The 13,934-nt window shown below is 33.0% G+C and overlaps 1 protein-coding gene across 2 annotated transcripts; it reads right to left on the bottom strand.

Annotated features, from left to right (window-relative positions):
- Window positions 1-6,078: 6,078 nt before the first annotated feature.
- Window positions 6,079-13,244, bottom strand: LOC125204770 (protein LAX PANICLE 2-like). Of its 2 annotated transcripts, XM_048103499.1 has the most exons (5): window positions 13,189-13,244; window positions 12,495-13,047; window positions 12,309-12,359; window positions 12,156-12,228; window positions 6,079-6,659 (listed from the first exon to the last, which is right to left on the bottom strand). In XM_048103499.1, exons 2-5 carry the CDS (start codon window positions 12,974-12,976, stop codon window positions 6,492-6,494), a joined length of 774 nt encoding a protein of 257 aa, XP_047959456.1. In that variant the 5' UTR covers window positions 12,977-13,047; window positions 13,189-13,244; the 3' UTR covers window positions 6,079-6,491. The 2 variants fall into 2 exon arrangements, with proteins under 2 accessions (XP_047959456.1, XP_047959455.1); XM_048103498.1 differs by having other exon boundaries at window positions 12,495-13,241.
- Between the last annotated feature and the right edge of the window lie 690 nt (window positions 13,245-13,934).

The following is a 13,934-nucleotide window of genomic DNA, read 5'->3' as shown; positions in this document are numbered from 1 at the left end:
TATTCCATTATTTTTTCTGTTCAAATGGAAAAAAGACACTACTATATTTGATAGTTGATACACACCTTCAAATTAAGATGAGATTTGAAAATAACCTTGACCTCACAAATACTACTCCACCACTAATCAAGCCGTCTATAATAACCAAGACACAAATAGTATCAACAATTCTCGAGAGCATGCATGAGACATTGAGTGTGGTTGTAACTTGTAAAGATGGAAACATAGATTATTATCTGATTCATTGTAATGATTGTTATTTAGTCGATCATTAATGAAACTTGCTTCAGGTGAAAGCAATTCGTACAAGAACGTGCACAAATGCGACTGTTGCTAAATCTTAAGCAATAAAAAATTATATACACAAATACACACACTGCACTAACTTTATTCAATTCTAAATCCTAAGTTTGGTAAAATAAAGTTTAATATGAAATTGAATTTGAAGAATTTGTGCACACACACTATACACAAAATACACACTCACACATACTTTACACAAAATACATATACTATACACAAATACACACACTGCACACTCTAGACACGCTATACAAAAAATACACACACTGCACACACACTATACACAAAATATACACATTCCACACACTACACAAAATACACACTACACACAAAATACACACACTGCACACACTATACACAAAATACACACACTATACACAAAGTACACACTGCACATGATACACACGCTACACACATTATTGACTCAACTTATTTTAAACACAAATATACCCGCAAGTGTATGGGGCTATTGTAGCAAATAGTAAGCAAGAGTATCGTATCCACATAGACAATGAGTGTTAACCTAAGTATCACGAGTCAACCTTAACTACTATCTAGAAGAATCGGAAAGTTTTAGTTTTCTAAATCTACTTGAAAGCAAAGCATAAAGCAAATAAAAACAATTTAGACAAATAAACGCAAGAGAAAGGTAACGGATATAGATCAAGAATTGGGAAGGTAGAATCCTACGGGATCGATAACAACTATCCTATGCTCGACTAATTTCCAAATTATGCCAACAAAGGGTCTCAAGGGTTATTAAGCTATCACTAAGGTAAAACTATATCTTCTCCCGAAGCATACAATTTGTACATTTTAACCTAGAACTAAGGTAACAGCTCATAAAAGCTCCTAAGATACTTAGTTTCATTCAAAGGCTCAAATTTCCCAATTATATTGGCAAAGACGTCAACATCTCTTCTTTCAAATTAAACTACTCATCTCCCGAGTATTATAGTAAAATCCACATGCATTTATTAGATGATCAGTCAAATAAATGTATAAGCACAAGAAAAGTCAAAAAAACCACATGAGCCAAGACATAGAAAAAAGAAATCAATTAAACATAAGAATCATTGTATCTCCCCCATAGAACTCTACTAATGGTTTAGCTACCCATGTTCATCACAAAAGTCAAAGAACTATTCAAAAACATTGTTTGAACTAAGACAAAACTAAAATATGAACTCCTGGAATTGGATTGGGTGGATTGGAGGCCTCGTCTTCAATCTTGCGATGAATACTCGTCCTCTGATCGTTCTTCTCTTCTTTCTAGGTGGAAAACTGGGAATTTTGGGGTAGGAGGCGTGTAGAATGTGTTGGGAGGTGTTTCCTAGGCATATATATATATACCCAGGGATGATTTTGGGCGCGAAATAAGCTGTCGGTCGAATCTGGCGGGTCGCCAGGTTCGTTGTGCGTCGAAGCTGGCGAGTTGCCAGTTGCCTATGGCGTTTTTCCTGTGTTTTACTGGCGGGTCGCCAGGTTCGTTTGCATGCGAACCCGGCGGGTAGCCAGCTATGTCATTGTTGCACACAGTATTTGTAAGACGACCATAACTTCTTCTACCGAACTCCGATTGAGACGTTTAAGATATCTAGGTGAAGCTCTTTCAAAGACGAAGAGAATGGTATGCAATCTGGACTGATTGGATTTCAAAATCTCCAGAAAAACTGTCTCAAACCAAAGCTGCTGCACATCCACATATTTTGTACATTTTTCTACACATTCTTCACAAAATGGTCAAAATACCAATATCATAGAGAAGTAACTATAACCATGCATCAAAGTACACAATATGTAACAACCCGCCATTCTAGGGTACAATAATAATGACGATCGCTATCTAGGAAGACTTAAATGCAACAAAGATCATAGGTTAAGGTCTCATTTAAAGGTAATTTACCAGAGCATTTAATGAACAATTAAATGGAGAAGAATAACGCCTTAGCAATGGAATCCAACAAAAAGGCTATCACAATAAATGCTCCGAAATAGCAAAGTTCCAGAACAATCTCAACTGTTTCATATCCAAAATACTCCCACGAAATAAAATAATTCAGGCATAGTCCGGGGGATAGAAGCTAAACAAATCAAGGCATGATAACACATATTTCATTCTCATCAACATCAGTTTAGGACAATGTCCTTATTTTAAAAGAAAGCCCACCTCGTCGGCTTAGCTCGAAAGTATTCTCTTCTCCTCGTTTATCACGCTGAGAGCGCGAAGTATCACCTTTAAATTAGGCGTATCACAAATCAGTTTCGAACATTGATTTCAAATCATGCATGTTCCCACGTTTCCCTTTTTCCCATCGATAAATCTTTAATATCATCATCCAAAATCAAGGTACGATTAGCATATCATTTTTATTCGAATAACAACTCCAAATTCACCATCAAATCGTGTCGCGCATGAGTGTTCTACACACACACGAACACAACACATGTGCACGCCTTCTGAGGCGTGCACACACACACACACACTCGGTCACACACACACACACTTATCACATGCATCCCAAGTTCATCAATTTAATTCCCCTTCACTCAATCTAAATGCATGTGGACTCAAGAGCACCGATTGATCGGTAGAAGAAGAAAGATTAGTATAGAAAATACATTTTCCAAAAGAACGAACGGTAGAAACAAGTTATAGCCTTGATTCTTCAATAAATTCTTGAACTTCAACTTGGATTCTTCTCAATTGATGAAGAAATCTTGAAGAAAGTAGAAGAATTTTAGGAGAGAGTGGGAGAGAGGGATTTCGAAAATTTGGGAGGAGTGGGGCGATTTTTATCTGACTCTAGGTTTAGGTTTCTCTCTTATTTATAGAGTGTAGGATATAATATCTTTAATTAAATAAATTATAGATTTGAGAAGATATGGAGAGATTTGATAGTAGAAGTTGGCGTGATTTTGGAGAGAATTAAGGGAAATTCGAAAATTCTAGGCTATTTAATTAGCCTATGATTTAATTCAAATATTTCACGGAGTAGAATAATATATCACGGAGCATAATAAAATAATAAAATCCTCCCCAAATAATAGTAGTAGGCGATTTTTATGCCTCTCCCACAAGGAATTTAAATTCAAATCCTAATTTAATTAGGATATGACAATATCTTCTTAGATATGGCAAGATATGGTAAGATATTCTAGCATATTTATATTTATTCATGGAAGAGAATAAATAAGAGATCAAATAATATAGTAAATAATTCCTTCTTCCCTAATATATGAGATTTTCGAAAATCTCAAGTAATAGGGTGGGTTTCGAAAATTCCCAGGTGGAATTAAAGAATAATTGGACTTTGGATTTAATTTGGATAATTATCCCAAACAAATAATTAAATCCAAGAAAAATATGATTCCTTCTCCAAATAAAAATAGGAGGGATCGAAAATTCCACATGATTAAATAATGCTCCTATTTAATTCTCACTCATCCCTTAGGAAAATAATTCACCACAATTATATTACTCCGCATCAAATATTCACACCAAATCAATCATTTCTTTACTTTCACTTCATTTTCTCAACGCATTGACCTTTCAACGGCCACGTCATATTTTCCACATCTTTGACTATTCAATAGCCACGTCATATTTTCAACAAGTTGACTATTCAACTCAAACTCAACTCTCATACGCAATTAGGTCACAAAGACATCATGTAATTAATTACTCATCAATTAATCCACATATCATAGCATTAAAGGCATTTAATGCAAAAATTTTATAACCCGAAAACTAGGGTTTGAAAAAAGTGGGGCGTTACACAATATATGATCAAAACCAAGTAAAACTACCCTCTAAAACCATGTAAAATCCAAGTGAATCAATTATATACAAAATACACACACTGCAGACAATATACACACACGTTATACACAAAATAAACACGCTACACACACTATTCATAAACTGAAATTTCAAATTTGGTTCGAATTTTCAGTTTTTAGGTTTAGTTCAATTTACAATTTTTGCAAGATTCAATTTTTTGATTTGATCCGGTTCAGATCTAAAAAATAAAATAAATAAAAAAATCGGATGCTTGAAATGTATAAAGTGTGTAATGTTCGTAGTGTGTGAAGTGTTTGTAGTGTGTGAAAGTGTGTGTAGTGTGTGAAATGTATGTTAGTGCGTGAAGTGTGTGTGGTGTGCGAAGTGTGTGTAATGTGTGAAGTGTGTGAGGCGTGTAGTATATAGAATGTGTGTGGTGTGTGAAGTGTGTGTGAAATATGTTAGGTGTGTATAATGAAATTATCTAATTTTATGTCTATTTGAAATTCTAATTTTCCACTTTTAATATGAAATTCAAATTGTGGAATTGAAAGATTTGGAATTGCAATTCAATTTCAAATTCAAATATTTTTATGGTACTAAACATTGAATTTGGATTTGGGAATTCTAATTCCAATTTCACACCTTCAGATCATGTACCAAAGACAACATAAATCATTTTTAGTTGCTGCTAATGATTTATATCCAACTAATTAAGAGACAATATTATTGCTTGGAGGTAATTGTTGGACATTATTTATCATCATATATTCAAGATCACATAATTGAATATAAATAAAGCAAGATCTTCGAACATCATGTATTTCACGTAAAACTATAAACATAACAGGATCAAAATATACCTTGGCGATCCATAGCGGAAGCGATTGGGGAAGACGGAGAGGCGGAAGCGATTGGGGAAGACGGAGAGAACTTCCTCGGACTTTCTTTGGTGTAGTAGCGCAGCTCCAACTCCAAGGATTTGTTTCTCTCTCTTTCCCTCGTTTATGTGTTCTCTTAATGTGTGTGATTTGATGGAATCACCACACTTGTATTTATAGGCAGAGAGAGGACAAACCTAATTATAAAACATTAAAGCCCTTTTCCATCAAAGTGGATATTTAATTAGGACGTTTCTTTTTGACCAAGTAATACCAAAATCAAATGAAATAATTGATGACAATAATTTGATTTCTTAGTCAGTAATATATCAAAACCAATTAAGCCATAAATATATATGCATCTATTTTCTTTACTTAATAATCAAAGGAATGAAATATTACTTCCACTTAATGACTACAATCAAGGACGCACATATATACTTATAATTATATATTCTCCTTTTCCTTACTTGATAGGAACATATATTTAGTCAATCTTTATGACTAATTTAGAGAAATATATTATGGCTAATTTAATTATGATAATTTAGGGAAACATCACATTCCAATTATATATTAATAGCTAATTGATAGCTAATTAATTAGGGTAAAATGTGTCTTATACCAAGTTAATGTATTATATCAAAATCCAATTCTATTTAGGATTCTATCACATGTCACATATGTGAGACATAAAACTTACAGTAATATCATTTATTTAAATATTTTCCTACGTAGTGATAGGTGGTGTTCTTTTTTTCTCTCTCAGACGTAGTTTTATTTGAATCAACATCTTTCAATTATTAATAAGTACATATAATTGGTTTGAAAATATTTTGAAAATATTTAAAAATAAAAGATCGTCGTAAGTCACTGATGTAACTGAAGTCAAGAAATGACCAAGTAGATTTACTAATTTATACGTAAGTAAAGTGGAGTAGATTAATGATCCAGATCCGAGAGGTCGCGTTTTAATTAAAAGGTGCAATCTTTTTATTGGGCTCAAAATTGGCCCAAATAAAATCATGAAATCAAACATTTTTGGGTCAAGTATATATAGGGAGCCTCTTAAACTAGAAAATCACACACACACACACACGCGCACTGGAATTAAGGAAGAACTAGAATAAAGATAAGAAGTTACATCTTACATTAGTCCAATTAATGAAACACACAAATCTCTAATCAAATTGGCTAAGAGATTTAATGAAAGCCCCAAAGCCAACATAAGTTACGCCAAGTCACGACGGCCCAACACCTTTTACATGGATGGGGCTAATTACTTCTTCAACCTACTCTTCATTAGTATTGTATTGCAAGAGAAATTAATAATTTAAAGAGAGGGAAAAAAAAGAAGAATTGAAAAAGAAAAAATACAAACCACTACCTAGAAGTATTGAAACCGAAATCAAAAGATAACGAGCAACGAAAAGATATAAAACGTACTTGAATTGATAATTTAAAGTTAAAATCGATAGCCGGAGTCCTGTTGGATCGGGTTGGGTAGGGTCGGGCCGAAATATTTAATTAGAGGGATGGGTTCTAGCATAGTGAAGCACCATTATGTGATGAGTAGTTGAGGAATTGGGAAGCAAAGTGATGAAATCCCTTGAACTACTCCAAATGTTATCTCTTACATACTGCAGTGTCAACAAAGGTAGAAGCCTTTGTCCTTTGCATTTTATCTCTATCTGCAAAATACATCCAACCAAACACAAATTAACCAAATCATTCCATTTTTTATTACACATAATTATTTCATCATTCGTTATTATTAGTGTTATCATGCATACACATATAGTCATGGTGACTACACACATGTCAATTCTCATATGATGCAAATTTGTCCCATGCACGTCTATGTCATCAGAAATAGCTGTTAATGCATTGGAAATTTGGAAGTAGGTGGGAGAGAAGTTCACCCAAAATAAACGTTATATTTGGAGTGATTGATAAAGAAACAATGATACATGTATGTTTTTTATATGAAGAGGGTTAATCATAGCAAGAATTTTAGAAAAGGTTAAATTTAATCAAATCAATGAGTCAAAATCACATCTAATATATTTTCATGTAACTATTGATCTTTCAAATAAGCTAATTCCTACATTCAATCTAACTATAGATTATACTATCGATCGAGTCATGCTATGGTCATAACGAATAGGCATCTTCCAAATTCTCTTTGCCAAAGAAACCGATCACATCAAAATATATCTTTCTCTATCAATAAAGTAAACCCTTTGATTAATTTATGTTGGACGCACGTATTGCATTTTAATTAATTGATTGATTGGTAGTATATTGTTGAAGAAGCGATAATCACACATCTAATTTAATAATGTTATCGACAAGATGTATTAATTATGATATAATTTAGACATAAAACCTACCCAATACTGAGAGCTATGCCGCCCCAATGCAAAATTTCCACCATCACTAAATTTATCTACACTTTAATCATTTTACAGGGGACCCATTCAGACTTTGCTCCTACGCCTAAATCATTATACCTTTAGACTTCATTCTATTTGATGTTGGAATACTATCTATCTCTACAATATTTTATAATATACTATACCACATTTGTTACTAGTATTATTTGTACATTGTAAAAAGATGCACAAATATCGGCCACCGAACAATATAATAATTATAACAACATATAATATGAAATGATAAGAAGAAGAATAACTACAACAACAATAATTTTATACTATTAAATAAAAAAGTTGACGGATCCTGAGAGTACGGCGAGTAATCGGCACTTTTTATATTTATATATTCCCTTTTTATATAGTTTACCTAACTTGTAATTGATAGGTTTGCATTCTAAAATTAATACTATAATCTTATAGCATATCTTTCATGCAAGTCCCCTTCACGTTGCTTTCTTCACTTACAAAACCTATATAAATAGTAGATTATGTATAAAGTAATTAATATTTATGTACATATTAGGGATATACCCGGGCCCACATAAACCTAAATGTATATAGGCTTCAATTTCCATACCAATTAATGAAGATCCAAGACTCTAGCTGGCTAAGTCCCTAAAAATAAACGTTATGTATATTCGTGACGTGCCAAAACTATTTATGTATAACTAGTAGTAATAGGGAATATAATTATCTAAGACATTCCCTCCAGACATTCTTTGCAAGTGGAGTAGTACTTTTTATTGGTTAAATGAACATTCCATTCCCTCTCTCTCACACATATAAGTATGTGTGTAAATTGAATTTGAATATCTGGTCACGTCAATCCTCATCACGCTTTCTTGTTCGTTTCTTGTCAACAACACCAAATCATTCTGCTGTGCATTATCTATCATGCATTGCTTTCCTCCAACGTAAAACATCCATTCACTTCTCTCTCTCTCTCTCTCTCTAGAATTCTCTTCTCTCTTCACGCTCACATTAAAGTCTACTTTTTATTGGCACATAAATAATCCTACGTAAATATTGAAGCAAATAAAAACCATACAAATCAATGTCTCAAAAGCCCACAGCTATCAATTACCCCCTTTCAACTCTATTTCAATCCTGCATTTCCACAAAAGGGTAACAAAATACAGAAAATAATTTTTTCCACTACTTAATTAAGTGTATGATATAGTAGTACATATACTTCTTTATAAATAGCTGCTGGGAAATGGGAATAAATAGGATACATTATATACATACTATATAGTACGTATATGATGATGGTGTTTATCATTTATTTATCACCTTGTATTATGATGTAAGTGCAGCACTTAAGACAATCAAGGCCCTACAATGGGCTGGGTTGAAACCAACGCAAGCATGATGAAATCAAACCATATTACTCTTGAGAACGACATGCTCCACGTGTGATTTTTCACTATTTCAATCAAATTTAAATGTTTTCCTTTCTTGCTATATATTTATGATATATGAATAACACGTAGCTTAAAGTGATTAATGATTATCCTAATCCTAAAACAATATCAGAAACCTAGCTATTTTCGTTTTCTACTATTAAAAACCTCCCTAGAATTATAGGGTTATAATAACATGAGGACAAAAGGATAAGACCAATAATATATTTATCTAATCATATTCTAGTATATATATTGAATGGATCCAATGAGATCTCTTTACAAGATTTTTCCCCCTCTATCATTAACATCAATGTTTGTTGTCACGTATTCTAAGTAATAATTAATCATTATTACGAGATATAAACTATTTAATGCGCTCATATTCATATGGTATGAAAACCAAGATCTTCAGCTTAAAAGTAAATTGATTTCATCATACCAAATCAGTCCAAGATTTCCCCATTTAAGTACGAGAGAGAGAAATGCCCTAATTATACTTGATTTTCATGCAGATTCCAAACTTTAATTAGCAGATATTTTATTATCCCTACCCACTTATAATCTTAATGATTGGCCACTAAGTTGCATGCCGTGTCTAAAAAAGTTTTTGAAATTCAGGGCCAAAACGGGCATAATTTATTATTCTATTTTAGGTCATATTATTTATAATCAAGACCGCCCTAACCATCCATGCTAACCATTTGGCTAAATAGTAGTATGACTTAAAAAATAAAAACTAATTAACTATGTCACCTCCGAAATAGAACTATACTAACTAATCAAAATTAGAGAAAAAAATGGTTAAGGGGAAAGGAAAGGTTTTTTTTTTTTTTTAAGGGGAAAGGAAAGGTTGACTTAGGAAAACATGCATGATATGTACAGGAGAATGTTGAGTGTCATACATTCTCAACGTATCAAAATCGTATTTAATAATACTAATTACTAATAAATGTATATACAAGAGCGGCACGTATAATTCTACCTAACATATATTTTATTGAAAAAGATTACATTAGAATTCTGTTGGTTGTACAAATAGCTGTGTAGATTATAGATTATGTTATAATAAGATGTTTTCAATACCTTACTTTATGATATGAAGTCTGATGTGCAATCAAAGGAGGGTTATATACGCATCCTAATCATAAAGGGTTGACATAATTATAAATTAATCAATACTAAATTAAAAAATTATACTAGTAGAACTTTGAATACTTGCATTAATTATGAGGAAATTGTATTCGGAATGTTTGCAGTTGTACTATGTTGGGAAATGGGAATTGTGGTAGGCAGGTTAGGCTAATTTCAGTTTAGGGAGGCAGATTAATATTCAGACTTAATGACGATTTCAATAATTAAACAAGGAAAATGGATTGAAGTATTATTTCAGTTGATTATACTCTATAATATATGGCATTGACATCAATTTTTTATTAAATAAAATAAATAAAGATTTACACGCCAGAAGCACACATAATATTTACACTTTAATTTTCAAAGAGATTGAAATATTTTATATCAGCATTAAAATAGAGCATGCAGCTAGCTATCCTGCGATACACTTATAATATAATTTAATACTACTAGTATCTAGACCATGATAATATTTGGAGCCACGTATCATTTTATCGATCGAGTTTACCTTCACCAAAATAATATTCTTTAATTCCAGACTTGAATTTTTTACCTATATAGAATGAAACCAACCTACTTCCTCAACTTTATGACGAATTTTAGCCTTTATGGAAATATGTTCTTAATCTCAATAATTCATATTCTGCACTAGTATATTAGTATAAAACAATAAATCTAGAATTTCCATTATATTTGCTTGCATATGGAGTATCTAATACTGATATACATACTACTTCTAAATATCCAAAATTGAACGGTCTACAACGACTGGGTCATTTGTAACACGCATGTATAAATTTAATCAATATGTCATATAAATAATACTATAAGAATATTCTATCCAAATTGTTAACGACCTAACTCATTAAATTATCCAACAAATTGAAGTAGCTACCTTGATTATTGACGAAGCTATTAATTAATAGTCGATTACGGAATATCATATCTTTAAACTCTCTAAAACACGTCTTCCTATAGAAACTCCCTATTAAAAACTATCATTAGTCATCACGTCGAAATTCATAATATACTTTGATTAATTTTATCTTAAGAACACCTCCAGATAACATAACAAATATTCTACAACTACTTATTCGGAAGAATACTTTTAGTAATATTTTTATGCATGATACTTAATCCTAAAAAATACTGTATACCCATATTCTTTCAACTACAACTCAATCTCCTTATGCTCTTTATAATGACTGGATATTTAATCACCTTTGTCATAAAACTAATCACAGAAAAAATACATCCTGTTTAGTTTTTGATAAATCTTTTGCAATAATGGCTTATGAGCTTTGAATAAAAAACCTTAATCCTAGGCTGTTAAGCCTATTCATAAATCCATAAACACAATCAAATCTACAGATTAATACTATAACTAACCGTAGCACCTAAAACGGAATAAGAATTAAACTACAAAAATCTTAAGGATGCAATGAAATTATAATTAGAACGAAGGGCTAACTTTCTTTTGTTGGTTTGTTATATTTTTGAATGGCTTACACAAATTAACACTTAATATCATTTTCCATTATATTTGAACCTATTATTTAAACCATCAAATTCGGGTGTATAATTCCTTAGTAGAAAAATAAAAAGTAGGCTTTCTCCTCTTTAATAATGCCTATATATAATAAATATATATGGACAAATTTTAAGGTTACAAAGTTGAAAAAAGCTTATAAAATAGGGCACTTAGCTTATGTATAAATATAGTAAGGTGTAATATATGATGATGATGATGAGTGGATTGAGGGAAGGATAATCGATGGAGGCGTCACTTTCCTGAAAACAAAATGAAGTAGAGAAGCAAATAGCTATGGGAATTGCTTATAAGGTGACAAGTAGTTTTCCTTCAACATTTCGTCACTTCAACCCTAAATCTCATATCCTTTACTTGGATCATAACTAACTCTCTAAATCACATATTAGCGACTGATCAAGCAAGCAATTAAGTATCCACTAATTATGGGATTAAGCTAATATCAACAGAAACAGACCTAAGACACATACACCATACCTACTTATGATGTTATCCCTCAAATTTTCCCTTGAGATTAAGAACTAACCCACTATGGTTCTCCTGTTTACATCATCTCACACACACCAACCATTTCTCCTCCTATTCCATATTACCGAATCACATCTAACATACTAATCAAGTAGTAGGCAATTAATTAAAGAAGAAGCTGAGTTTAATTACCTCTGATTCATCTTCCAAGCTAAGCTTGTTAACAAGGTATTTTATCACCAGTCGAATCGTCATCCTCCCATCCCTAAACACACAAACAAAAGATTGAATCATTATTAATTTAAAAAGTAATTAAATGAGTAAACAGAAGAGAAAGAGAATTACTTGATTCTCAAGTAGCTCTTGGATATCTGGGGAAGAAATGGCTCTCTTTCCCTGAGATGGTGAGAAACAGCCCATTACACATGATGGTGTCCAAAGTAGGGACACCAGAAATCAAAACTCATCAACAAAAAATGGTGATGATTAGTTCGATTACACTTTTATTCTAACAATTGAACAACTACTTACTGATTATGCGATGCTTGGAGCATAAACCAGACTCCAGAATGCGGCCTCCTCGGGGGCTGCACCACTCTGAAATCCGGCTCGTACAGCTGGAACGCCGGCCTCACAAAATAAGAGGGCGATGGCGATGGCGAAGGACTAGCAATCGGAATAGGCCTAAACGCCCAGTTAATCTCGTGCTGATGCGATATAAAAGAGGGGCTAAACCCGGCCGGAGCGCGATACGTCTCCGGCCTAATTTGCGAATGAGGCAACAACTCCAACTCCACCGGCGGCCTATTCTTCTTTCCAGCATCCTGGGCACCGCCACCGCCGATGCTGAGCTGCAGCCACTCCTCGTCTTTGGAGCTCGATTCGCCGCCTTCCTTAACATGAGAATCTCCCTTTTCCTCCGTCATTCCACCAACTAGATCCGATCCTACGCTTAAGAAACCATAACCCTCGCCGCTGCAAAATCTCCGCTTCTCAGCCGAAAACATGGTCATCTCGAAACCCCAGCCCGATCACAAGCGATCTCCATGAATGAGGGTTTTTAGGCTGGGAGAGAGATCTATTGCTGCTGCCATGAACATGAATCAAACCAGATGCAACTCATATCCATTTACCAGATAAGTACTAGTATTAATTTTGTTGTGTGTGTGTGTGTGTGTGTATATATGTATGGTGGAAATAAGAGAATAAAACTTTCAAATCTCACTTTCCATTAATTCTCTTTGTTTGGAAGCTTGTGGGGGGGCTGGGGCTGGTAGAGAGATGGTGCTTAGTCAGTTACATGCTATATATAATGTCAAGTGATGTGTATGTATATTATAGGGCCAACAGTAATTAGCTATATATTAATTTTTTGACTTTATTAATAAGAAAAAAATACACGTTCCAACTTGTTTTGTAATGGAGGTTTTCCAAGCTAACAACTTTAGGGCATGTTCCAAGAATGAAAAATTACAATACAAGTAACTCTCTTTTTCAGATATCACAAAAAGGTCCTTTTTAGCTTCTTTTGGGGCATTGGATACTAGGAAAGGAATTAACCCATCTTTTTTCTTTTACCTGGAAATGCTAAACACCATTAATTTCTCTTTATTAATCAATTGTATAACCTAGATTAATTAACTCCAATCAACGCTTTATATCCGATTATAGTTAATTTAGTTATCTTTTCTGTTCACTTTTTAATTCAATCACCACCACTTAGCTACCAGAAAAAAGCAATGTTAATCTATTTGTAAACAGGTTAAAGGTGAAAAGTCTGCATCTTTAGTAATAATACCTGTATATAGTTAACTACAAGAACAAGTTAATTAACGCTATAAATCACTAGATTTTGCACTCAAGGTGCATAATCAAAAGGAAAACATAAAAGGAGAATGCAGTTGCCAAGTCAATGACATGGTAGCTTTATTATACTCCTATATACTTGCCATTATGACATTTTCACTCATT

Source organism: Salvia hispanica, chromosome 2 (genome assembly GCF_023119035.1).
Source record: "Salvia hispanica cultivar TCC Black 2014 chromosome 2, UniMelb_Shisp_WGS_1.0, whole genome shotgun sequence".
Taxonomy (NCBI): domain Eukaryota; kingdom Viridiplantae; phylum Streptophyta; class Magnoliopsida; order Lamiales; family Lamiaceae; genus Salvia; species Salvia hispanica.
Note: the sequence above shows the minus strand (reverse complement) of the source record. Positions and strands in the feature narration are given on the sequence as shown.

Bases quoted from the DNA above. Each gene is read 5' to 3' on its own strand.
- LOC125204770 (XM_048103499.1), bottom strand. From the start codon at position 12,976: ATGACCATGTTTTCGGCTGAGAAGCGGAGATTTTGCAGCGGCGAGGGT. The intron at 12,229-12,308 runs GTAATTCTCTTT...TTGTGTGTTTAG, and splicing joins AAGAGCTACTTGAGAATCAA to GGATGGGAGGATGACGATTC. The intron at 6,660-12,155 runs GTAATTAAACTC...TGTATTTTGCAG, and splicing joins GCTTGGAAGATGAATCAGAG to ATAGAGATAAAATGCAAAGG.